At 38.1% G+C, this 25,761-nt stretch overlaps 1 protein-coding gene across 1 annotated transcript; it reads left to right on the forward strand.

The window, feature by feature from the left end:
- Positions 1-1,832: 1,832 nt before the first annotated feature.
- On the forward strand, positions 1,833-24,447 carry ANGPTL5 (angiopoietin like 5). Its single transcript, XM_059710967.1, has 8 exons — positions 1,833-1,925; positions 3,760-3,904; positions 6,007-6,110; positions 6,942-7,035; positions 9,197-9,297; positions 11,771-11,891; positions 14,834-15,019; positions 24,128-24,447. Exons 1-8 carry the CDS (start codon positions 1,833-1,835, stop codon positions 24,445-24,447), a joined length of 1,164 nt encoding a protein of 387 aa, XP_059566950.1.
- The last annotated feature ends 1,314 nt before the right edge of the window (positions 24,448-25,761 follow it).

The raw sequence follows: 25,761 nt of genomic DNA on the forward strand, positions 1-25,761 counted from the left end.
GGGATGGGCTGAGGATGGAAGAAGGAATAGGAGTTAGGTTTCAAACATGTAAAATGTGAGATGCCTATTAAACACCCAACTTTATTAACATGGTCTCATAAAAATACGTTGTATTTACAAAATAAATTAATAATCACTTTATGTCTACAAAGCATGTTCCATAACTTAATCTAGTTTGAATACTGCTATACCCTTGTGACTTATATGGTCAAAGAGCTTGTGATGAACAATTTTTGAGGTTTTACTTTCATCTTGGCTGAAGCTATTTTTTTTCCATCTTCTGCTGAAGTATTTTATTTTTTCTCAAGTAAGAATTTTCTGAATTTGTCTCTGGGCAAGCTGTGAAAGAACAAAGAATTTTAATGTCTACTGATTTAAAAAAACTGCTTAAGTTTTACCATCTTCATTTCAATTTCATAAGACTTCAACTAGAAATTGAAGGTTTAAGATATACACTCATCTACTCCTAATGCAGTTTTCAAAAGTCATCGATGTTGTCAGCAACATTGGAATTGTAGTATCGATCAAGTCCAATAATAATAATGACACCACCTAACATGTGAGTGCTTGTGTTTCCCATGTTCTGTGCTAAGTGCTCACATATATTAAATCATTGAATCCACACAACTGTCCCCGTTCTACAAAGGAAATAATTAAGCTACAATGACATTAAGTAATTTTGCCCAAGTTTCCAGAGCAAGGGAGTGGGGGAGTCAAGATTCAAACCCAGGCAGTCTGGTCCTAGAGCCAGCACTCCTCACCACCCCATACTGCCTCTCCGGAGAAACTCTGAGAAAGTTTCACTAGGTGAAGAGACAAGTTGTTTAAATAATAGGTGTTGAGGAAATAAAGCCAGAGAATAGAGAATTAATTTAGGATATTGCTTCATTAATTTATATTTGAGTGCCTATTATATACCAATCACTATGCTAGAACTATAAAAACGATGGTTTCTGCTCTGTGGTTCTCAGACTAGGAAAGGAAATGGAGAAAATAAAGCCTTGAATAGGAAGCAAGACTCAGGAAAGTTTTGCTTTGCCTCTTAATTTTAAGAGAGAGAAGACTTAGTTATATTTGCATAATGAAGAGAAGGAGGCATTGTATGGGAAAATGAAGACTTGTCACAGACATTGATCTATTAACTTTCAGAGAGTGGTAATTTTCAATAACAATAGTTCCCGTATGTTCAAAAACTTTTAAGTTTTAACAATCTAGATATAAAACGTACACATCAATTAGAGTCCTAGAAATTTGGCATTTATGAGGTTAATGCAACCATTATTGATAGCTAAATTCAGTTAGAAGCATATTTTAACTCTGAATTATCTACCTACTCTGAATGTCCTCATTGATTAAACTTCTACTTAGCACTTTGTAGAAATAGTTCCAATGTAAAACTATTTCCACACCATCACTTATTTCCACTTATCATTTTTATTCAAACTGGCTCATAATTATTGAGGTATATCTTATCAAAGGCATTTTTTTTCTAATGCAAAAAAAATCTGACTCATAAAAACTAGGTGACTTTATAAATTCATGATCTAGCTATTTATTGCTCATATTAAAAAGGCATGGATTTTAAAATGAATACCTGTAGTGAAAAAAAAGGGGGCGGGATTTAGAACTTCAAATGACAGCATCTCTAGAAGCTACTTTGTTTTTTATGTGAAGGGTGCTGTTTTGAATGAGGGCATGGAAACCAGTAAGTATTGGCTTCTGTTTTTGTTGTACACTTTCCAGAAATTTTTGACTGAAGACTCTATGCACTGTAGTTCTTTCCACAGAGAGCTGGCTGATATTTGAAGAAGTTTTTTATTTCTTCAAGAAAAATGTATCTTTCCCAAGTCTCACTCTTGCTCTTTAATATATGTATTTTTATTTGTGGAGAAACTATACAAGGTAACTGTGAACATCAATCTACGGTAAGAATTTCAGCAATATTACTTTAGCTAGGAAAGCATGATTATATGGTTTTAAATACTTATATTAGGTGTTTGAAAAGATTAATTATACCACCCAATATGATTTATGGAAAAATTAAAGTATTTATTTAGAAATGTTGAAACTTTGCTTAAATGATGTTATTTGTAAATGTAGGAAGCCATAAACGGAGGATTGACTCTTAACCTATTTCTTGTGAAAATATTTTATTCAAATTGCAGGCCTAGGTTAAAAATTAGCCATCAACTTTCTGATTAACTTTGATAATGAACTATCTGGTAAGTAAAAAAAAAGATTCACTTCACTTATAAAAACACTATTCTATAAACTTTGACATTTCCAATATAGTCTGTGAGTGGTTACCTAGGATGTTAGAAAATGTTATTTAAAATAATGTCAGAGTAATAACTCAGTATAGTGTAGACAATACTATGAAGAGATGGCGATTTGAATGTTACATATTTAAATATTGGTTTATATATTTTTAAACATTATGAAATGTATTTACCACTCTATATATACCAAATTCCAAAGTTCCAAGGTTAAGCTACAGAAATATTAATAATTTAATTCTCTAAAATACTATTTAAGAATCTCATTTAAATCTGAAAAAAATAACCTATAATGTAGGTTTTTGAAAACATCTGGTATGTCAGTTATTATAGGAGTAGAAGAGAAGTAGCAAGAAGTTAAAAATAAATCTATGTAACAAAATGTGTTTATCATTCTCTCAATATCCAGGTCTAAGGAGGACAAAGCTTGTTATTAAAGAAATATAACTTAGCGTTAAAATCGATATAACTTCTATCAAAGAGTATTTTAACATTGAAGAAACCAGAGTACTAACAGAGTAGATATTGCTGGAATGACAGCTGCAGTTTGCTTTTTAAAATGACATCTGTTGTTGATTTTGCAAAGCAAAATTCCATGCTTTTTTTCTGTTATTATTGCTACCCTTTCAAACCTGAGTATTTTACTTTTAAATCGTTAGCTTATACAAAGGTGACCATTCTCTTACACATTCCTCAACCTCTACCCCTCAGGATGAGTCCTAATAACTGGTGGCAGAAAATCCATTTGGCATAGAAATGTAGGGAACCCTCTTAGTCCATGTTCAAGGAACTTAAATTTGCAGATTCTTAAAAGGGGGATGGCTCAGCACGGAATCACACCCCCAAATGTGCAAACGTTAAAGCCACACGGCCATGGCTGTAGACCATAGACCCTAAGTGCTGTTGGCTTTCTGTACCCACGGCTTCTACACCCACAGATTCAACGAACTGTATGTAGAAAATAGGGCAAGAGTTACATTGTTGCTACGTTTATCATGTAGTTAGGCCTACGATGGTTTCATCTGTTATTATTCCCTAAATAATACAGCATTACTCTTTACACAACATTTACATGAATTAGGCATTATAAGTCATCTAGATATAATTTAAAGTATGCAGGAAGATATGCATAGTTTCTATGCAAATACTATGCCATTTTACATGGGGACTTGAGCAACTGTAGATTTGGATGTCAATCCCTGTGGATGCCAAGGGATGACTGTAAGTCCTTTTGAAATTTGAGAAGAAAAGAGAACAAAAGTACTGAATTAACATACACTTATTATTCATACTCCAAATCTACCCATAAGGTTTATTTATGGAAGTTTGAACTAACCAATTTATTAACATGTTTTTTTTCCTAATAATCATTTTTATGTCCTTACACCTCATCTTTTCCCTTTGGTCTTTTTATTTACTGTGCAATTAGATGATATAATATGCTTCATATATTTTTTCTTATTTCTGTTTTTTTATTATAAAGGATTCTCCAGTAGTTAACATTGTAGAAAATGTATCTCATAGAAAAGATGAAAGTAAAAGGAATGATACTGTTTATAAGGAAGAATGTGAGGAATCATGTGATATTAAAATTAAAATTACACGAGAAGAAAAACATTTCATGTGTAGTAAGTATTACTAATAACCATAATTATAAAGGTATATGATTTTATTATTTCTAGGGTGAACATGGGAAAAATATGCCTTAGCTTTTGTTTGGGCTATTTTATATATGTCCTGATTATCCTAGGCTGGTAATTGTATGTGTTTGACACATAGTGCTGCTTAGTAAATATTTGGTAAATGAACAAATCCTTCTTCTATATAGCCCCTTGGCATCAAGACACCACAGAAAGAAGGGGCAAGCCAGAGGGCACTGATAGCAGTATTATCTGGGTTGTTAATTCCATTTGCGATAGTAGGAAATTTCACCTTAGCTTTATGGGGGTGGGGTGGGGTGGGTCTGTGGGGGGGAGGAGGGAGAGGGAGATTCATTAATACTGAATAACTGTTACATAAGGTGTAATACAAATTTACAACAATTTATTTAACAAAGCATAACAAGTTTTAAAATCTCAATTTTTGTTTAGAACTTATTTAGTAACAATGCAGTAATTGTCATGGTCTATTATATGTACAGAGGGGTGGGGTGAAGAAGGGGAATCAGAAGTGGAAGAGGTGATGATTTGATCCAGCTCTTAAAGGGTCGTAATTCCTTGGTCAGAAAGTATGAAAAACTCACTTTAATGTGCTTAATTCAATGTGTAACACAGGTGTCTCAGGCTTCTCAAACCAGGGAGTGGAGCTTTCTGTCCATTAAGAGCAAAATAAACCAGCAGACAAAATAGAAGCAGACTCATAGATAAAGAACAAACTGACAGCTGTCAAAGGGAAGAGGGGTTGGGTGAAAAAGATGAAGGGATTAAGCAAAAAAACCAAAACACACACACACACACACACACACACACACACACACACACACACACAAAATAACCCCCCCCCCCCCAAAACGCCCCCAAAATTCACAGATACAGACAATAGTATGATGATTACCGGAGGGAAAGAGGGGTGGGAGGAGGTAGAAGAGGGTATGGGGGAGTGAGGTAATGGTGATGATGGAAGGAGACTTGACTGAACACACAATACAATATACAGATAACGTATTATAGAATTGTACACCTAAAATCTATATAATTTTAATCAATATCATCCCAATACATTCAACTTAAAAAGTTCTTTCTAAAAAAAAGGCAGATGTCTAAAATTAGGAAGACTCTAATAGAAAATAAGAGAATGAAAAAAAAAAGAGAGATGAAGGCTGGGTGAGATAGATTTCAAAATATCAAGAATTATTAATGTTACTCTACTGCTAGAGTGAAAGGAACATAGAAATAAAACAAATTTTTAAAGAATAATGTATGCAATAATGTGTGGTTCCTTTTGTTATAAAGGACATCTCCAGTATAATTGGAGAAAACTTGCATGAGGTCTGAGCTATACATGACAGTCAATGTTTATTTCCTGGTTTTGATGGTTGTGTTGTAGAGAATGCTTTTTTGTAAGAAATACACAGCAAAATATCCAGGGATATCATGGCGGGATGCTCTCAAATAATTTAGGAAAAAGTTCTTTGTACTCTTCTTGCAACTATTCTATCAGCAAGCTTATTTAAAAATGAAAACATTTTTAAAAGGAAAATACATAGTGAAAACTCAGTCAGAAACCAACCAACCAAAATTTGTGACCAAGAGTTATGATGTGTGTATATGTATGTGTGTTTGCAATTTGTTTATATAAAAATGTAGCATTATTATAAAAAATTAAAAGAAAGGTTTTAATATTAAATTTCATGATAGGGGATTATTGCCTTTTACTTTCTCATGTAGGAAGAATCAATGAGTCTTGGACCTCTTGCTTCTATACCTCTCATCTTCTAAAGTGAGAATTGATATTCAGAATGTTGTCTCTCAATTATATCAAATTAAATTATTTGTGGGGTAATCTAAATTATTAGGAAGCATAACTTCATTAAGAAGTGTTAAAACAGCTGCATTCTTGGTTCATCCTGAGTTATACAAAAAATACACTAACTAGAATATGCAATTCTGAGTATTTACAGATATTGTAGTTTACATATTTGTTCAAAATTATGTGAAATTTATTATTTTTTATTGTAATTAGTTTCTATAAGAGTCTAATATTTAGAAAACACTTTTTATTATGATTTAAGGAAATTTGCAAAGTTCTATTATTTCTTACACACGAAGTACCAAAAAACTACTAAGAAATATAATGGATGAGCAGCAAGCTTCCTTGGATTACTTATCTAATCAGGTATGAATTTTTGGTATCATGTTGTTATTGTATTTGCAGAATGACACAGTTATCTAGAAGTACAATCATTTACTTTTCTGAATGCATTCATGTCCAGACATCTATTTAGTGTCTCCTATATTGGCAGCACCATAGTAAGCCTCAGGCAAACAGAAAGTAACAACAACAACAACAAATGACCTTTACTTAAGGGTAACATAGTCCAGAAGAGCAGAATAATGTACTGAACATGTTTTGAATGCTGTCAGAATGACACAAAGGTATCCAAGATCCAAGATATGATAACCTTTCTAGATGAATAGATGCTTCAAAGGTCACAAAGGGTGGGTAAGAGGGTAGGACATGGTATTCTCAGAATACTTGGACGTTGATGCAGTGATGTAGTGGCTATTGAGTTAAGGATGTAGAAGAAACACTGACTAAAAGAAATAGGAATTAAATCATGCCACACCAACAAGTCACCCAAATGTCTGAGCAGTGAAATCAAATGGTTAGATTGGCAGCTGGTGTGAAGGATGACTTCAGAAGGAGTAGAGGAAGGGAACAGAGACTCCAGATAGGGAACTACAACAGTGGTTCAAGCAAGATATCAAGAACAGATTTGCAAGAGCAGCCAAGTGTAGAAATAGGCAGATAAAAGCAAGAGCAGTTGCTACTTAGCTATGCCTTTACTGCTTTTTTAATACAGTAAAGGATTCAATGTAGAAATATGGCCATTATATGTGTTTCAGAGCTGGATTTATAAGAAGCTTAGAGATATTAGTTATAGAGTTCAGCTAAAGGAAGTTTGTCCAAATATAAATTTGCTTCAATGTGTGCATGTGTGTTTAGGTTAATGAGCTCATGAATCGAGTTCTCCTTTTGACCTCTGAAGTGTTTAGAAAACAGCTGGATCCTTTTCCTCACAGACCAGTTCAGTCACATGGTGAGAACTTTGGTATTTCAACCTTTTCATATTTCTCTTTTATTGCTTAAAATTTTCCTGGACAGGTTGGGGCGCTTAGAAGTTTTGTTTCAACAATACAGCTCACTATTATCTAACAGACTGGAGGAGTAATATTTGCCATTAAACAAATTCCAACCCACACTATGTGTACTTTCCTAAATTGGGAAACTTTTCTGACATTTTGAAAGCCATGGCTGTATACAGATATTCTGAATCTGTTGAAAATAGTATAGTTTTATGTAATTGAATTCTGGGCTCTCCTTATATTTTATTATAATTAATCTTTAGCTAGAAGAAAAGAATTTTCAGAGTTCCCTCCACCTATAAAAGTATTTTTGACATTTTTGAAATTTTTCAAATTGGGACTTAAACTTTGAAAAGAAAAAGAAAAAAGACAGAAATAAACCAGGATTTAGCATTTTTTTTGTACTAAAAATATATAGTAATTCCTGGAAGCTTGGGTTTCTAAAAAAATGCCTATAAATCTTACATTTATAGATTAATATAAAAAAATTCCAAGTAGATGAATATTATTGAGGGCCTCGTAGTGTATGATCTTTCTTTTTTCCTTACAAAGGGAAGAGAATAAACAGCTACGTAGAATCTACTATGTGTCAGGGATTAACATATGTTAACAGGGATAACATTTTCTCATGTTATTTTGTTACTTTTTTCACTTTATTGCATCTCATTTATTTCCCATAACCATCCAAGAGGTAGATAGTGTTACATGGTGGTGAGGAGCATGGAGTGTAATGTCAGACTGCTTTCTTCAGATCTCACCCCCTGTTCCCTTAATATCAGTATCCTAGTCTGTAAACTGACAATACCTACCTCATGTGGTTGTTGTGAGGATTAAGTGAGTATATACATGCAGAGCTCTTAAAATATTGCCTGACGTGTAGTAAGACAATATAAGGGTTTGCTGTGATGGTGATAATCATCAGACGAGGAATATGCAGCCCGGAAAAATCTAAGTAAAATGTTCACACTTATATGGATGGTGATGTCAAAGAAGATATTCCAATCCAGACCAGTCTTTCCCCGGAAACTTCTATCAGATATTTGAGCATACATTTATTATAAGAATGACTCAGTAATTCAGAACAAAGGCAACAAATCAATATCTCCTGGAAATGAAGGGAAAAGCAAACAATTTTATGGCTAATTTTTTTGTAGATGACCTCTTTTGAGCATTTACTGTGTACTAGGCTCTGTGCTAAGTGCTTTACATAAAGCCTTAGGATGTAAATCATCAGGCTAACACTACAAGGTAGATATTATTATAATTATTATTATTATATTGCACATGGAGCAAAGAGGGTAAGTAACTTAGCGAATGTTCTCGATTAGTAAGGAGAGGGACTAGGACTCTAACCCAGGCTCTTGGCTCTGGAGTCCTAAGCTTTCATGTGTTTGTTTTTCTGGGTAATTGACGCTTGGGAGGGTTGAATTTATTTTATTAGATTTATAAAAGGTAATACAGAATAAAGTATCGCAGAGTAAAATGTAGTATCCATAGCCACATAAATACAGCATGTTTACAACTCCCTGGCAATTGTAGAATGCTTTGGGGAGGGTGGTTAGAGGGCGCTACAATTCTGTTGTCAACAGAGCAGGCTTCCAGCATAGCTTCTTGGTGAAGAAGTGATTTTCCCCTTCTCTCCCTTTGCTGCTTGTAATAATGGTCCTCAATACATCAAAGTTTCTGAAGTTTTGAATATAGTAGTCAAAGGTATGTTAATAGTAGTTAATCTACATAATTCCTTTGGGTTTTCTCCTCCCTGTAGATAAGCCTAGATTCCTAAAAAGGCATTATTTATTGGGCCAGAGAATGTATAATTATAAAATATATTAAATAAATGTTGATCTCAAATGAAACTTTTAAACAGTAGTGAATATTAATAACTAACAGTGATGTTATGTTTATTATAGCATATATTCTTTAATCCCAGTCTTTCCATGTATTTTCTCCTTATTTCTAAAATTGAGATCATTTTTTCATTTCCAAGAATTACAATCATCATATCATTAGTGGAATTTGTAATAATTTCAAAGAGGACTGTTAATTCTATACAGAAAGTTATTATCTTGAATGTACACTTGAAAATGTCTTAAATAACTAATTTTACTTTTCTAGGTTTAGATTGTACTGATATTAAAGATACTGTTGGTTCCGTCACCAAAACACCAAGTGGTTTATACATAATCTATCCAGAAGGATCTAGCTACCCATTTGAGGTAAAGTTTTCCCTTATTATATGAAATAGGATAAATATCCAACCAAATTAATTAATGTTAAAATTTAATTGTTTTAATACTTAACATATTTCTTGAAAAATTTTTAAATAAATTAGTATAAGCTCTAGTTTCAAATTTTGGATTTTTAAACTTTTTTTTTTAAACATATTTTATTGATTTTTTACAGAGAGGAAGGGAGAGAGATAGAGAGTTAGAAACATCGATCAGCTGCCTCCTGCACATCTCCTACTGGGGATGTGCCCGCAACCCAGGTACATGCCCTTGACCGGAATTGAACCTGGGACCTTTCAGTCCGCAAGCCGACGCTCTATCCACTGAGCCAAACCGGTTTCAGTGATTTTTAAAGTTCTTTGCCTAAACCACAGACGTGTAAAGGGACTACAGAGTCTTTCACTTTTCTATCTGAGTTTTCATGGTTATACTTTTCAAAGTAAATCCTTTTGATTCAGGATATTTTTTTTTTTTAAATTTTATTGCCCGTGGATAGAGCTTCAGCCTGTGGACTGAAGGGTTCCAGGTTCAATTCTGGTCAAGGGCATGTACCTTGGTTACAGGCACATCCCCAGTAGGGGATGTGCAGGAGGCAGCTGATCAATGTTTCTCTCTCATCCATGTTTCTAACTCTCTATCCCTCCCTTCCTCTCTGTAAAAAATCAATAAAATATATTAAAAATATATTTTTTTATTGATTTTAGAGAGGAAGGGAGAGAGAGAGAGGAAGATAGAAACATCAATGATGAGAGAGTATCATTGGTTGGCTGCCCCCTCCATACCCACACTGGGATTGAACCTGCAACCCAGGCATGTGCCCTAACCAGGAATTGAACTGTGATCACCTGATTTATAGGTTGACACTCAACCACTGAGCTATGCCGCCTGGGCTGGTGCAGGATCTTATATTATCCTTACAGTAGAGAGAATTGTGCAATATAAATACTTACTTGTTTTAATTAGCTTATAAATATTAGAAAATAATGGTGTGCTTTGCCATAGAGCTCACTAAAAATACTTTTGATTTTCCTTCCTATATATAGTTGTATTTTTTGTATGACAAGTAGTTTTATGTGATTGTATATGTTAATAATTAAAAAAACATTAAAGTGAGACATTGAAAAGCTGATCCATTCATAAATTGGAAAAATAAATCATTGATGTCTATTCTCAGTAGTTCTATACTGGGATTTCTAGAAGAAATTTCTACCAGAAATTCTGTATGTATATATATTATATATAATTTTTCTGATACTTCTTTATGCATAAGAAAGTTTATTACAGTGGTATCACACCTTATTGATAGTCTTTATTACACCAATAAAATAATATTTTTTCTAAGTAGATACTAACAATGTCTTTTCTTAGAATTGCTAACATTATTCTTTGACACCTATTCACAAGCTGTCAAAAGATTAGGAACTAGGCGGGAAATAATTTTTAAATTATTTAATTCAAAAATGGGCCAGAGCCAATGTGGAAAGGGAAGGCTTCTCATTTTTGAAGAGCGGGACGCACAGTTACCGCTTTTGTGGGAGAGCGTTTGTTCCCTGGCTTCCTCCCCGACGCCGCTCTCTACGCAGCAGGACGTTTCTAATGGGAAGGATTGCTCTGATCCCCCCATGTCACTGCTATGGGCTCCCTACCATTGTCCTCTTAGGGCAGTGGTTCTCAACCTTGGCTGCACATTAGAATCACCTGGGAATCTTTTTAAAATCCTGATTTCTGGGCCTCATCCTCTGGAAATTCTGTTTGTTACTAATGTTGTGGCCCCACCCCATAACAAAGAAACAGAATTTCCGGAGGAGGAGGCCCAGAAATCAGGATTTTAAAAAGATTCCCAGGTGATTCTAATGCGCAGCCAAGGTTGAGAACCGCTGTTTTAGGGGCATTTCACACAGTTGCCAAAAGATACACCTATGAGTGCCTGCTGAGATGGGACACAGATCACACCTCTGTGCCTGAAAACTGCAGCCTGCACACAGTCCTCCAGGCTTTTGGAGGAAAGAACAAAGACAGGTACAGGGAAATATTTAACACTGTATTTTAAAAAATCAGCACTTTCATTCAAAGGAAAAGTTAATTTGTCAAGAAATACATCACTCTACCACATCTTATTGGTACTCTTATTACTCAACTGAAAAATATTTAGAGTTAAGGGATAAGAGAATAACCTTAAAATGCTACAAACACCTATACGTTAAAAAAAATGATGGATACAGGAACCCATAGAAATGACATTTAAATTTCTACAAAGAATTCAGTTTATCATAAAACCAACTTATAGTTAACGGAAGTATAGTCTCTGCATCAGTAAATTGAATATATTAATATACTATTGCATTGAAACTTTCAGTGAAAGCATCTTTCCTTTCTCTAGGCTTAAGGGTGAAGTATGAGTTTTATATAAAAGGATAAAAGTCATAGTATGTTATTTTTGTCTTCTCTGGGTCTATTTTAGGTAATGTGTGACATGGATTACAGAGGAGGTGGATGGACTGTGATACAGAAAAGGATTGATGGGAGAATTGATTTCCAAAGGTTGTGGTGTGATTATCTGGATGGATTTGGTGACCTTTTAGGTCAAATTATATTTATTTTTCCTTTATCTCTTTTTCTTCGTTTTGGTATTACACCTATAGACTGTCTCTTGGTCAAATTGTTAGTAAGAAAATAGTAAATGCTTGTGAATATAAAAATATGACTAAATCATTCTCTCTTAATATGACAAATTATTTAAAACTAGAGGCCCAGTGCATGGATTCATGCATGGTGGGTGGGGGTGGGGGCTTTCTCAGCCTGGCCTGCAGGGAGTGGGCCAAAACTGGCTCTCTGACAACTCCCGAGGGGTCCCGGATTGTAAGAGCATGATTCTGGGGTGACACACCCAGGAATCGGGCTCCCTCCTCTGTTCTCCCAATATTATGTCTCACTTCTTTCATCTCACTTTACCCTAAGTTTGGTGGTAACTGACGACTTGTGGGCATTTAGCTGCAAAATGCAATTATTTAGCAAACAGGATTTACTTAGCCTGGAATCTAGTTGGCCTAGGGCAGGACTCTGCTCAATGTCAGGCTCCCGCCCAAGCCCTTCTGCCCAGGTGGCGTCCTGTGGCAGCAGGAACCTCCTTCTTCCCACCTGAGCTGCTCCTTCGCCTCCTTCCCTCCCTGGAGGTTGCCTGCTGGCGCTACTGTCTGCCCAGAAGGAGGGAAGCTGTGGCCAGTTTCCCAGATGAGAGTGGTAGTGGGAAAATTTGCTGCCTCCACTGGAAATCGATATTAAGCGGGTGGGCCGGCACAAGCGTTAGATGTCAGGGCCACAGCCAGTAGGTCCTGCACATCTCATCATTGAGCTAATTGAGTAAAAAAATTTCTGTAAGGGCCAGATCCACGACCTCTGCAATGGGCTAGAGGCCTGGTGGGGAGCCAGACCCAAAGTGGGGAGCCAATGGGCTAGAGGCATGGTGATGGATTCATGCACCAGTGGGGTCCCTTGGCCAGGCCTGCAGGGATCAGACCAATACTGGCTCTCTGACATCCCCCAAAGGGTCCTGGATTGCAAGAGGGCGATTCTCGGGTGCTGCACCCTGGAATCGGGCTCCCTCCTCTCTGATTCCAGGTGTGTCACCTGAGAACCACAGCTGCCAAGTCACCGCAGCTCAGCAGCTCCTGCATTGAGCGTCTGACCCCTGGTGGTCAGTGTGTGTCGTAGCTACCGGTTGGCCGGTCAGCTGGTTGGCCAGTCGCTTAGGCTTTTATATATATAGATAAGTAGGCCTTTAGTTGGAATTTGAAAATCTTTAATTTTAGATACCTGTTGAAATATGATTTGTGTGAAAATTCTAAATTGGGTATTTATTAAGTATCTGCTATGTAACCAGAAGAGTTCTGGCAGGTGCTCAACAACTTTTTGTAGAACTAAAAATGTATGGACATGGTTGCCATAAACTTTGACATTCTTCAGATGTGTGTTGTGTCTACACAAGTAAATTAAATGGAGAATTTAGGTATGTGGCTGTAAAAATTCGAGTAATGTGAACTGGGAGTAGTGTTTTATAAAAATATCAATTAAAATCACTATATTCAAAATCTGAAAAATGTCAACCTTAGGTTGATTGTAAAATCTGTTTACATTATTGCCACAAAACAGCATAACTTTTGCTGGTGAATAGAAATATCAGTATTTCTGAATACTGTAGATTTTACATTGGTTGGAATGTTTGCAGGTGATTTTGATCATTTTTATGTTAGTTTAAGTTACTGTTGTTATAATTTAAATCGTTAGCATCCCATAATAATGTCGTCCAAGGATTTAGCACTGAACTCCAGTGATTTTAGGAGGGACATGAAATGTAATAAAATGTTATGTATAAGGCCAAATATCTGCCATGCTATGGAGTGTAGTTAACGTACTGGTATTATCTCAGCATTAACTTTTACATTTCCAGTGAGTGTTTCTTCCTGAATTCAGCCTTTGAATGTTCATCTTCCTTACATTATGCTTGTTTTGTTGGGGATATTATATGAGTTTTGACAAAATGGCTGATTTTTTTCACACAAACAGACTGCTTTATACTTCATATATATTTTAAACAACTTGTGATTAAGTTAAATATATTCAGTCTTAAATTTGGGATGATGGTAGAGGGGAGAGATCGCAGGGGCATTTAAAACGGACAGTCCTTGATTTGAGACACTACACAGGCCCTTGAGGACCCATTTTACTTCCTGTATTTCTTTATTACTTCCTGTACACCCTTTCTTTCCTGACTTCTTCAGGATAATTTTAAATTCCAAGTGGGTATGTAGCTAAAATACCCCTGTTAGCCCTGGAGAGGGACTTAGAATCTTAGCTATAGTTTCAAGAGTTTGAATGCTGTCACACTGTCCCCCAACTCTCTGAAGTTTATTTTGACTAGACCCTTACTTCCTTCAGTAGATCTACAATTGTCTTGGAAATATTGACCCTAAATCTGGGGATACTCCAATGTTATTACATTGTGTTTCCATTTGTAGGTAATTCACAAGCTGCATTATAACAAAGAAATATTTGTTCACAAAGCATTATTCTCAAAGACCGAAAAAAAAAATTATTTCAACTGAGCATTATCAGGGAACGTCTCATTAAAAGGTGCTGATTTGGAGATTAGACCTCTTATATTTACCAGAACACATAATTTGTTATTTGCTATAACATTTCAACTGTCTTTTTATTGACATGTTTTAAGGTAAAACTTGATTTTTTACTTCATTAACCTTTAAATGAATTTTTGAATTTAATTTGGGAAAATAAAACAGAGTCTACTTATCCACAGTCTAGCGAAGTAGAAGTGGGAGTTTTGTTCCCTCTGAATTAGGCAATCAATCACTGATCATTTGCGCGAGATCCATCCAGTCCCTCCAATGATTTATGTGAGCCATTTCAGAGGTATTGAAATATTAAATAACACCAAACACTCAATGATAAAGGGTTACTCTAATTTGTATTAAAATATATTTTAAAAAGCTGTGTTTTTATTTTACAGGCGAATTTTGGCTAGGTCTAAAAAAGATTTTCTACATAGTAAATCAGAAAAATACCAGTTTTATGCTGCATGTGGCATTGGAATCTGAAGATGATACATTGGCTTATGCTTCGTATGATAATTTTTGGCTAGAGGATGAAACAAGATTTTTTAAAATGCACATAGGACAGTATTCAGGAAATGCTGGTAAGATTTTTATTCCTAAAATTATCCAGAGGATTTAAATATAACTGACTCAGAATTAGGTGAAGGTAAAAGGAATACATTTCTCTTGGTATATGACACATAACTGGTAAGAGGAAAAATTAGGAATGAGAAAAACTGGCCAGGTCTTGAGCTTTGAAACTGTTATGATGATTGCACCACATGTATTTTGCAGTGCTTTATACTCTTTGAAACAATTTGCTGCATGTAATCGCCGTTGATTTTTTAGATAGAGAGCCTGTGGGTTAGGCTTAGAAAATATTATTTACATTTTTGTGTCCAGAGAGGCTGGCATTTAGAAGTCATAAATGTTAGAGCTGATCTTCACTCTTCTCACTCTACAGGTGAAAAAGAAAAACAGAAAGATTAAGTGACTTGCCCAAGATTCCCAGCTCATCACATCTGAGCAAGGGCAAGAATTCAGGTTGATAGAATAATTACTTTAGTGTTTTTTCTTTTTCTTTTTTTTAAAAATATATTTTATTGATTTTTCACAGAGAGGAAGGGAGAGGGATAGAGAGTTAGAAACATTGATAAGAGAAACATCCATCAGCTGCCTACTGTGCACCCCCCACTGGGGATGTGCCCGCAACCAAGGCACATGCCCTTGACCGGAATCGAACCTGGGACCCTTCAGTCCACAGGCTGACACTCTATCCACTGAGCCAAACCGGTCAGGGCTGTTTTTTCATTATATGTTGGCACACTTACTCATTTACAAATAAACTTAATTTGTTAGAACTTCAAAGTACTTTCTGTGAAATTTATATTTTTTATAAATTTATGTTAAAATTTTAAATTTGAGTTAAGAAATATGAAATTCAGCTCTTTGTTGCTCATCGTGGTTCTCATTCATTATGTATTTTTAGTGTTAGAAATCCAAAAAGAAATGATATATATTCCCAAGTCTTTAAGTGATCATAATATAGAGGGGTAGATAAATAAAACTGAAAACAGAATACTGATAATGTTGTGGCAGAATGCACGGGAGACTGATCAGCCAGCACTCTGAGGGAGGAAAGTTTAACTTTTATTTCACAGATCTGCTGGTCCAGGGGAATTCCCGATCCAAAGCCAGAACTGAACTCGTGGGGAGTCACTGATCTCTATCTCTATCTCTATCTCTATCTCTATCTCTATCTCTATCTCTATCTCTATCTCTATCTCTATCTCTCTCTCCCTCTCTCTCTCCCTCTCTCTCTCTCTCTCTCTCTCTCTCTCTCTCTCTCTCTCTCTATCTCTATATCTATCTATCTATCTATCTATCTATCTATCTATCTATCTATCATCATCTATCTATTCCTGTGGCGGCCCCTGAGGGTCCCCGCAGCTCCGCCCAAGTCAGCTGTGGCAGGGCCCTGGGGTTAGGCTCTGCAGCTCTGCCCAAGTCAGTCAGAGTGGGGAAGTAAGACTACAGTTTTAACCAGATACTGAACTAGGTTTCAAGGCCCCCCCCCCACCCTGCCCCATTTTCCTTTTCAGTAAAGCTTTGGGGGTTAAAAGGAAGGAAAAATTTATTATTTTGTTTTACTACAACCCAATGAAAGAGAAAACAAGTCAAACAGACTATATTTAAAGCAACTCTCTGCTCTACTAAAATATTATATAAAATGTATTATTGAAAATTAATTTTGTTGGAATAAAGTAGAAATCAGCTGGAAGCATTAACCATCCTATATGCTGTGAATGGAAAGACTTTTTTGAAATAGTAATGTGTTTTTCACAATGCTGCCTGATTTTCAGGTTCATTATTCCTCTACTTGGTTATTTAAAGAAAACGTCAAGTTACATGTAATTAAAGAGTAAATGCTATTTATTTAGGTACAGTATACTAATCTCAAGATAGATATAAACCGAATTTAAAGATGGTTAGATTTTATAGACATTTAGGTGAGGAAAACAGATAAATCAACATGTATATCAATTCAGTTGTCATAGAGATCGGCAGATGAAAATAAACATGTTGCTCATGAAAAAATAAAGGAGGAAGAAAATGATTCCAATTGTTGAATACTGAAAATCACATGGAAAGGTAGTTTTCAGCAAGGGGTTAATATTAGATTCAACCTGGGAAGCTTTTGAAAGTCCTGCAGAATCTGAGTCAGTAAACTGGGTCCAGGTATTTGCATTCATAGATGGATATGTTGGCATCTTTATAGTTGAGAACCACTGATTTCTGCTTGGAGGAATGAGTAGGCTTCTGGCAAATGCCATGTTCTCTATTTACACTCTAACAGAAAACATGGTGTTGAGTTTTAATGGGCTCTTTCTTAACAAATAGACATGTGCGTGATATTTTTAAAATAACTTCTTAAATATAATCCAGAGAGAAGCTGATTTGGCATATGATTTTTCTGATGATTAGACTTTTTCCAGGGAGAGAATCTGTAGAGGATCCATAAGTACTGTCTCTCTCATCTGAACTTCTGAAAGGTATTGTACCATGTGGATGTTGAAAATATATTCTCTCTGCAAATACTTGCAGTGTGGGCATTTTGTTTCCCATGAAGAATAGAGTCCGAGACTCTGCGTATAGGTATAGGATAGGCCAGGGGTGGGCAACCTTTTTGTGAGTGCGTGCCAAAACCAGCGAAATCTGACTCAAAATTCTTCTGTGTGCCAACCCTAATTTTTTGAGAACATGTTACGCCTACTTGATATCTCTTAAGGTGTACGTATGTGAAGAACCTTGAAGAAATAATAAAAATTCATTCGAGTGACAAAAACACAGTATATGATGATGAAAAATACATTTATTTTTTTAAAATTATATTTTATTGATTTTTTACAGAGAGGAAGGGAGAGAGATAGAGAGTCAGAAACATCGATGGGAGAGAATCATCGATCAGCCGCCTCCTGCACATCTCCCACTGGGGATGTGCCCGCAACCCAGGTACATGCCCTCGACCGGAATCGAACCTGGGACCCCTCAGTCCGCAGGCCGACGCTCTATCCACTGAGCCAAACAGGTTTCGGCAATACATTTATTTTTTAACGTATACATGTACACTGATAGTCCGACAGAAGACTTTATGACTCCGTTTGATATTATCAGTGGGACTTTTTGCTGCTGCATCACTGATGACAAAGATTTTACAACAGGTTATATTTCGTGACCATCAGAGATATGCACGAGCTACTACTTTCATCGTCAGGCTACTCCTAATACGAGACTTAACAAAATTCATCACTGAGAACAAAGATTCACAAGCGTATGTGGATGAAACCAAAACACTGGTCAGATCTAGGAAGGCAGGGAGAGTTAAGGCAGAGGCATAGAAATTGCTCTTCCCCTCTCTCGTCAATCCATGTCTATGGTATTTAAGATAACTTGTTATGTAAAATTATTTATTTATCTAAGATGCACCTACACTGAATTTATCTGAAAAATAAAAAAGTCGATATTAAGAAAAAAATTGTAAATGGAAGATTATAAGAGAGGGTTTCGTGTGCCAGCAAAAGTTACTGGTGTGCCATGTTTGGCAGGCATGCCAGGGGTTGCCCACCCCTGGGATAGGCCATCACACTGCTAATCAAGTTCTCCGACTCCTCAAAGACATACTAGTATCTCAAGAGATGCCAAATGTTTGGGAGCATAATGAAACAAACATGGGCTTTGAATTCTTCAAAGATTTTGCATAGCTTCACTTTTAGTTCAAACTTATTAGCAAAGTTTACCTACAGGTGAAATCTAGGTACAATGGGACTAATTAGAATTGTTTTTTAATCTTTAATTTTTTTATTGATTAAGGTATTACATATGTGACCTCATTCCCCCCATAACCCCCCCCCCACTCATGCCCTCACCCCCCTGTTGTCCGTGTCCATTGATTAGGCCTATATGCATGCATACAAGTCCTTTGGTTGATCTCTCCCCCTTACTCCCACTGTCCCCTACCTTCCCTCTGAGGTTTGACAGTCTGATTGATGCTTCTCTGTCTCTGGATCTGTCCCTGTTCATCAGTCTATGTTGTTCACTATATTCCACAAATGAGTGAGATCATGTGACATTTATCTTTCTCTGACTGGCTTATTTCACTTAGCATAATGCTCTCCAGTTCCATCCATGCTGTTGCAAATGGCAAGAATTCCTTCTTTTTTACTGCAGCATAGTATTCCATTGTGTAGATGAACCACAGTTTTCTTTTTTTTTTTTTAATCTTTATTGTTCAGATTATTACATTTGTTCCTCTTTCCCCCCCCCCCATAACTCCCCTCCTCTCAGTTCCCGCCCCACCCTCCACCCTCACTCCCCACCCACTGTCCTCATCCATAGGTGCACGATTTTTGTCCAGTCTCTTCCCGAATCTACCACACCCCTTTCCCCCCCAAGAATAGTCAGTCCATTCCCTTTCTATGTTCCTGATTCTATTATAATCACCAGTTCATTCTGTTCATCAGATTATTTATTCACTTGATTCTTAGATTCACTTGTTGATAGATGCATATTTGTTGTTCATAATTTGTATCTTTACCTTTTTCTTCCTCTTCCTCTTCTTAAAGGATACCTTTCAGCATTTCATATAATCCTGGTTTGGTGGTGATGAACTCCTTTAGCTTTTCCTTATCTGTGAAGCTCTTTATCTGACCTTCAATTCTGAATGATAGCTTTGCTGGATAAAGTAATCGTGGTTGTAGGTTCTTGGTATTCATCACTTTGAATATTTCTTGCCATTCCCTTCTGGCCTGCAAAGTTTCTGTTGAGAAATCAGCTGACAGTCGTATGGGTATTCCCTTGTAGGTAACTGGGTTTCTTTCTCTTGCTGCTTTTAAGATTCTCTCTTTGTCTTTTGCTCTTGGCATTTTAATTATGATGTGTCTTGGTGTGGTCCTCTTTGGATTCCTTTTTGTTGGGGTTCTCCACGCTTCTTGGATCTGTAAGTCCATTTCTTTCACCAGGTGAGGGAAGTTTTCTGTCATTATTTCTTCAAATAGGTTTTCAATATCTTGGTCTCTCTCATCTTCTGGCACCCCTATAATTCGGATGTTGGTACGCTTGAAGCTGTCCCAGAGGCTCCTTACACTATTCTCGCATTTTTGGATTCTTTTTTCATTTTGCTTTTCCCATTGGGTGTTTTTTGCTTCCTCGCATTTCAAATCATTGACTTGATTCTTGCGCTCCTCTGGTCTGCTGTCGGGAGTCTGTATAATATTCGTTATTTCAGTCCGTGTATGCTTAATTTCTAGTTGGTTCCCCAATATAACATCGAGGGTCTCATTAGATTTCTTGAGGATCTCACAACATTTATCGGCGGTCTCACCAGTCTTTTCGAGGGCCTTACTAAGTTTATCGGCAGCTTCTAGACAGTTCTCAAGAGACCTTAAAAGTGTGGTTCTGAACTCAATATCCTCCATTGACAGTTTTGTCCTGTTTCTTTGTCTCCGCATTTTTTATGCTTTCTTGGTACACCCCCTAGTGGTCTTTGTGTGCAGTCTTGTTGCCTTTAAGCGTTGATTGATGTCGGCAGTACCGGGGGTGATTTGACCTCCAGGCTAACTGGCTATGAGAGTCCGCTGGGTCTGCAGTGGGAGGGCTTCTGTGCTGGATCTCTAAGGCGGTGCTAATCTAGCCTTTGCCTGAGGCTATCCGGCAAATGGTTCTGCGCAGGGCTTGGGCGGGGCGGGTCCCCAGGGATCTACAGGGAGGGCCGGAGCGAGCAGTTATGGCTGCTCTCAGTTCCTTCCCCAGGGACTCTGCCTCTCAGAGTCCCAGCAATGGCTGCAAACCTTGGAGAGAAAGCTGCCTTCGAGTTCCGACCGAAGCCAGACAGTCCCGCTTCTCCCGTTTGAGTCTTGCTCCCCAGAGACTCGCCCGGATCTGGAGCTCAGAGTCTGAAACTCCCTCCCGATTGAAAACAACAACCGCGCCCTCCGCCACCAGCCCGCTCCGCGCGCTCGCACTCCGCACCTGAGTATTTCACTTCAGCACTGCGCCTCCTCTGAGTCTGGGTATGATATTCTCTTTCCTCCTAGTTGTAGAATTTCCACTCAGCCAGCCTTCCTGTGGTTTTGGATGATGTCTGTTCTGTCCTTTAGTTATATCTCTGAAGTGGTTGTTCGAGGCAGCGATCTCCTGCGTTAACCTACGCCGCCATCTTGGTTTCTCCCGAACCACAGTTTTCTAATCCATTCATCTGCTATTGGGCCCTTAGGCTGTTTCCAAATCTTAGCTATTGTAAATTATGCTGCTATGAACACAGGGGTGCATTTATCCTTTCTGGTTGGTGTTTCTAGTTTCTTGGGATATATTCCTAGAAGTGGGATCACTGGGTCAAATGGGAGTTCCATTTTTAGTTTTTCGAGGAAACTCCATACTGTTCTCCACAGTGGCTGCACCAGTCTGCATTCTCACCAGCAGTGCACGAGGGTTCCTTTTTCTCCACATCATCTCCAACACTTGTCGTTTGTTGATTTGTTGACGATAGCCATTCTGACAGGCGTGAGATGATACGGCATTGTCGTTTTGATTTGCATCTCTCGTATAATTAGTGATTTTGAGCATGTTTTCATATGTCTTTCAGACTTCTGTATGTCCTCTTTTGAGAAGTGTCTATTTAGGTCCGTTGCCCATTTTTTGATTGGATTGTTTTATCTTCCTTTTGTTAAGTTGTATGGGTTCCCTGTAAATGTTGGAGATTAAACCCTTTTCGATGATAACATTAGCAAATATGTTCTCCCATGAAGTAGGCTTTCTTGTTGTTTTGTTGAGAATATTTTATTTATACAGATTTTATAAAACAAAACATGAATCCTATCCCAGCAACTTAGTTAGCTGCTTTGCCTTGGCCGAGATTCGTAATCTTTGAAGATCATTGGGACTATCAGGGATATGGTACATATAATGTCCAGTGTAAGCCCTTTAAAAATTGTATTCTTTTAACTATTGTCCAGTTAGTTCCAATATCATTTGGAGAGCTACGAAGAGAAGGCACATTTCACCAGTGTGCCTATTTTTTTCTTGAGGGCATTGGGCATCCTATATAATAAAAGGCTAATATGCAAATCGACCAAACTGCAGAATGACTGGTCGCTATGACACGCACTGACCACCAGGGGGCACATGCTCAACACAGGAGCTGCCCCCTGGTGGTCAGTGTGCTCCCACAGGGGAAGCACTGCTCAGCCAGAAGCTGGACTCACAGCTGGCGAGTGCAGTGGCGGTGGTGGGAGCCTCTCCCACCACTGTGGCAGTGCTAAGGATGTCTGACTGATGGCTGAGGTCTGCTCCCCCTGGAGAGCAGGCCTCAGCCATCAGTCGGACATCCCCTGAGGGCTCCCGGATTGTGAGAGGGCATAGGTTGGGGTGGGGGACCCTTGTGAGTGCAGAATTGCGTGCACCGGGCCTCTAGTCTACACTAATAAAAGAGAAACATGGTAATTGGCATACGACCGCTACCCTTTTCATTGGCTAATCAGCGAGATATGCAAATAAACTGTCAGCCAAGATGGCGGCAGGCAGCCGGGCAGCTTGAAACTAACATGAGGCTTGCTTGCCTCAGTGACAGAGGATCGTTGGAGGAAACCAACGTTCCCTGCCTGCGGCTGCAGGCCTCTGAGCGGGCAGTTTAAGAAACATTGTAACAAATACCGCCGGACTTCAGCCAGCAGATTCGCAACATTGTAAGCAAAGGCCAGAAACCTACTTTCAGCCGCGGAGGCCTAAGAGCTGGAGCCAAGCCCCAAGGTAAAGCTGGCCCAGAATAAAAAAAAAAGAAAAAGAAAAAAAGGAGCAGTTGGGAACTTCAGTCACTCCCAGCCTGAAAACAGCCCTCAGCCCCTCACCCAGACTGGCTAGGCACCCCAGTGGGGACCCCCACCCTGATCCAGGACACCCTTCAGGGCAAACCAGCCGGCCCCACCCATGCACCAGGCCTCTACCCTATATAGTAAAAGGGTAATATGCCTCCCGGCACTGGGATCAGCGTGACAGGGGGCAGCACCCAAACCCCCTGATCGCCCTGCGGCTCTGTGTGTGACAGGGGGCGAGGCCCCAACCCCCTGATCAGCCCTGTTCTGTGCCTGATAGGGGGGAGCTCCCTACCCCCCCCCCCCCCACGGGCCCTGCTCTGTGTGTGATGGGGTAGAGCCATAACCTCCCCATCGGCCCTGCCCTGAGTGTGAGAGTGGTGGCGCCCCAACCCCCTGATCGGCCCTGCTCTGTGGGTGATAGAGGGCGGTGCCCCAACCCCCTGATTGGCCCTGCTCTGTGCATGACAGGGGGTGGCGCCGCAACCTCCCCATCGACCCTGCCTTGAGTGTGACAGGGGACAGTGCCCCAACGCCCCAATTGGCCCTACCCTGAGCGTGACTGAAGGTGGCATCACAACCTCCCAATCTGCCCTGCTCTGTGCATGACGGGGCGGTGCCCCAACTCCCCAATCGGCCCTGCTCTGAGCCCGACCAGGGGCTGCACCTAGGGATTGGGCCTGCCCTCTGCCACCTGGGAGCAGGCCTAAGCCAGCAGGTCGTTATCTCCTGAGGGGTCCCAGACTGCGAGAGGGCACAGGCCGGGCTGAGGGACCCCCCCCTCCCCCCCGAGTGCACAAATTTTTGTGCACCGGGCCTCTAGTTTTATGTAAACTTGGCAGCTTATAAATAAAACCAAACCACTTTTGCAGTAACAAATCTAAGTTTTTTAAATGCAGAAGTTTCACATTCATTCTTACCTCTCTAAGATGTAAAATGGTAGTGTTATGAAAACCTCTTATATGTAAATTATTTTCTTTTTCTAAATTAACAATGATCACATTACTCTTCCCTGAAGAATGACAGGTCTATACACCATCATCTTTGGCCTAAATTAGCTGGATAAATCTACACAGCCAAACTTTCATTTTGGATTGTGATTTTTTAAGAATTATAATGTTATATCAAATGTCCACTTAAAGATCCCTATAACGCTAAGGAATTTATTATCAGGTTTTGTCATATTGCAATCTAGAGGAGAGTTTGTAATATGACATCTTGTAGAAAATAATTTAAATCTCATTTCTAGATGCAATGCTTTTGCATAATAGGCTGGTAAAGGTCAATTGAAAATTACAAAAAGTGCCTTTAAATTTAGTCATTTACAAAATCTATTTTACCCAGGTGATGCTTTCCGGGGCTTCAGGAAAGAAGATAATCAAAATGCAATGCCTTTCAGCACAGCAGATGTTGATAATGATGGATGTCGTCCCGCATGCCTGGTCGTTGGTCAGTCTGTGAAGAGCTGCAGTCACCTCAATAACAACACTGGCTGGTGGTTCAGCCAATGTGGACTAGCAAATCTGAATGGCATCCATCGCTTCCCTGGAAAATTGCTTGCGACTGGAATTCAATGGGGCACATGGACCAAAAACAACTCACCTGTCAAGATTAAATCTGTTTCAATGAAAATCAGAAGAACTTACAATCCATATTTTAAGTAATTTCATTTTAAATTGTAATTCTTGTTCCATAATTATATTTTTATAAAATATAAAAGATTTTACATAGTTTTTCTTTTTACTGAGTGTTTCAAACATTTTAGCCAACTTTTAACTATAGATGACATCTAGGGGTTGAGAGTGTTATTAGAAAATTTTAATTTTGTAGAGTTTTAATGAAAGCATGGCTCTATGTATACTTTTCAATACTAACTATATTAATAATAAATAATAAAATTTATTTTAAGTAAATTATGATGTCTTCTGGAATCTGTTGTCCTTTTAAAGGATCCCCTCCTCCCTTTTTTAAAATCTTTATTGTTGAAAGTTACATAGGTCCTCCTTGATCCCCCATTAATCTCTTCCAGCCGGCTCCCTCCCCTGCCCCCCCCCCCAGGGCCTCACCACCCCATTGTCTGTGTCCATGCATTGTGCATATATACATACTAGTTCATTGGTTGATCTCTTCCCACCCACCCTCCCCTGTCTTCCTTCTGAGGTTCAACAGTCTGTTCATGCTTCTATCTCTCTGGGTCTATTTTTGATCATTAGTTTATTTGGTTCATTAAATTCCATATATGAATGAGATCATGTGATATTTATCTTTCTCTGACTGGCTTATTTTGCTCAGCATAATATTCTCCAGGTCCACCCATGCTATTGCAAATGGTAAGAGTTCTTCCTTTTGTATTGCCATGTAGTATTCCATAGTGTAAATGTACCACAGTTTCTTTTATCCACCCATCTGCTGATGGGCACTTAGGCTGTTTCCAAGTCTTATCTATTGTAAATTGTGCTGTTATGACCATAGGGGTGCTCCCCCTTTTTAAAAAAGCATTAAACCATCATAGTTTGTTAGAAAATTGAAGAGCACATTAGACTTATTTCTATATTTATTTTAAATGGCACCTATGTAATCTACAGATAATTTCTATTGAAGACAATTCTAAGAAAAAGCTTTGTGCTGATTAATATATAAACTTCACATGGTTAAAAAACCTTACTGTATCCAGGTGATTCCACAACATTTTATAGCTAATAAAAATTTGCTGTAAAAATAAAGTCCTTCTTGTTTTCCCATTTTATTGTGATTAATAATTTTATTTTTATTTGTAATAAATTTATTATGTATATCCTGATCAGTTGCATTCTAAACACATTTACATCTTACTCTTTTTAAGCCAATAGAAATGGTATGAACTTTAAGTGAAGGACAATGGAAAAAAGTGATGAGTCAGTGGTCTCTACAGGGGGAAACATGCTGTGCCAAGTGACAGTTATTGATAAAAAAGTTGAGGGAAACAACAAGAATTAGTA

Source organism: Myotis daubentonii, chromosome 9 (assembly GCF_963259705.1).
Source record: "Myotis daubentonii chromosome 9, mMyoDau2.1, whole genome shotgun sequence".
NCBI lineage: Eukaryota > Metazoa > Chordata > Mammalia > Chiroptera > Vespertilionidae > Myotis > Myotis daubentonii.

Coding starts and splice junctions, on each gene's coding strand:
- ANGPTL5 (XM_059710967.1), top strand. CDS start 1,833: ATGTATCTTTCCCAAGTCTCACTCTTGCTCTTTAATATATGTATTTTT. Junction 3,905..6,006: donor AGAAAAACATTTCATGTGTA/GTAAGTATTACT, acceptor TTATGATTTAAG/GAAATTTGCAAAGTTCTATT. Junction 11,892..14,833: donor TGGATTTGGTGACCTTTTAG/GTCAAATTATAT, acceptor TTTATTTTACAG/GCGAATTTTGGCTAGGTCTA.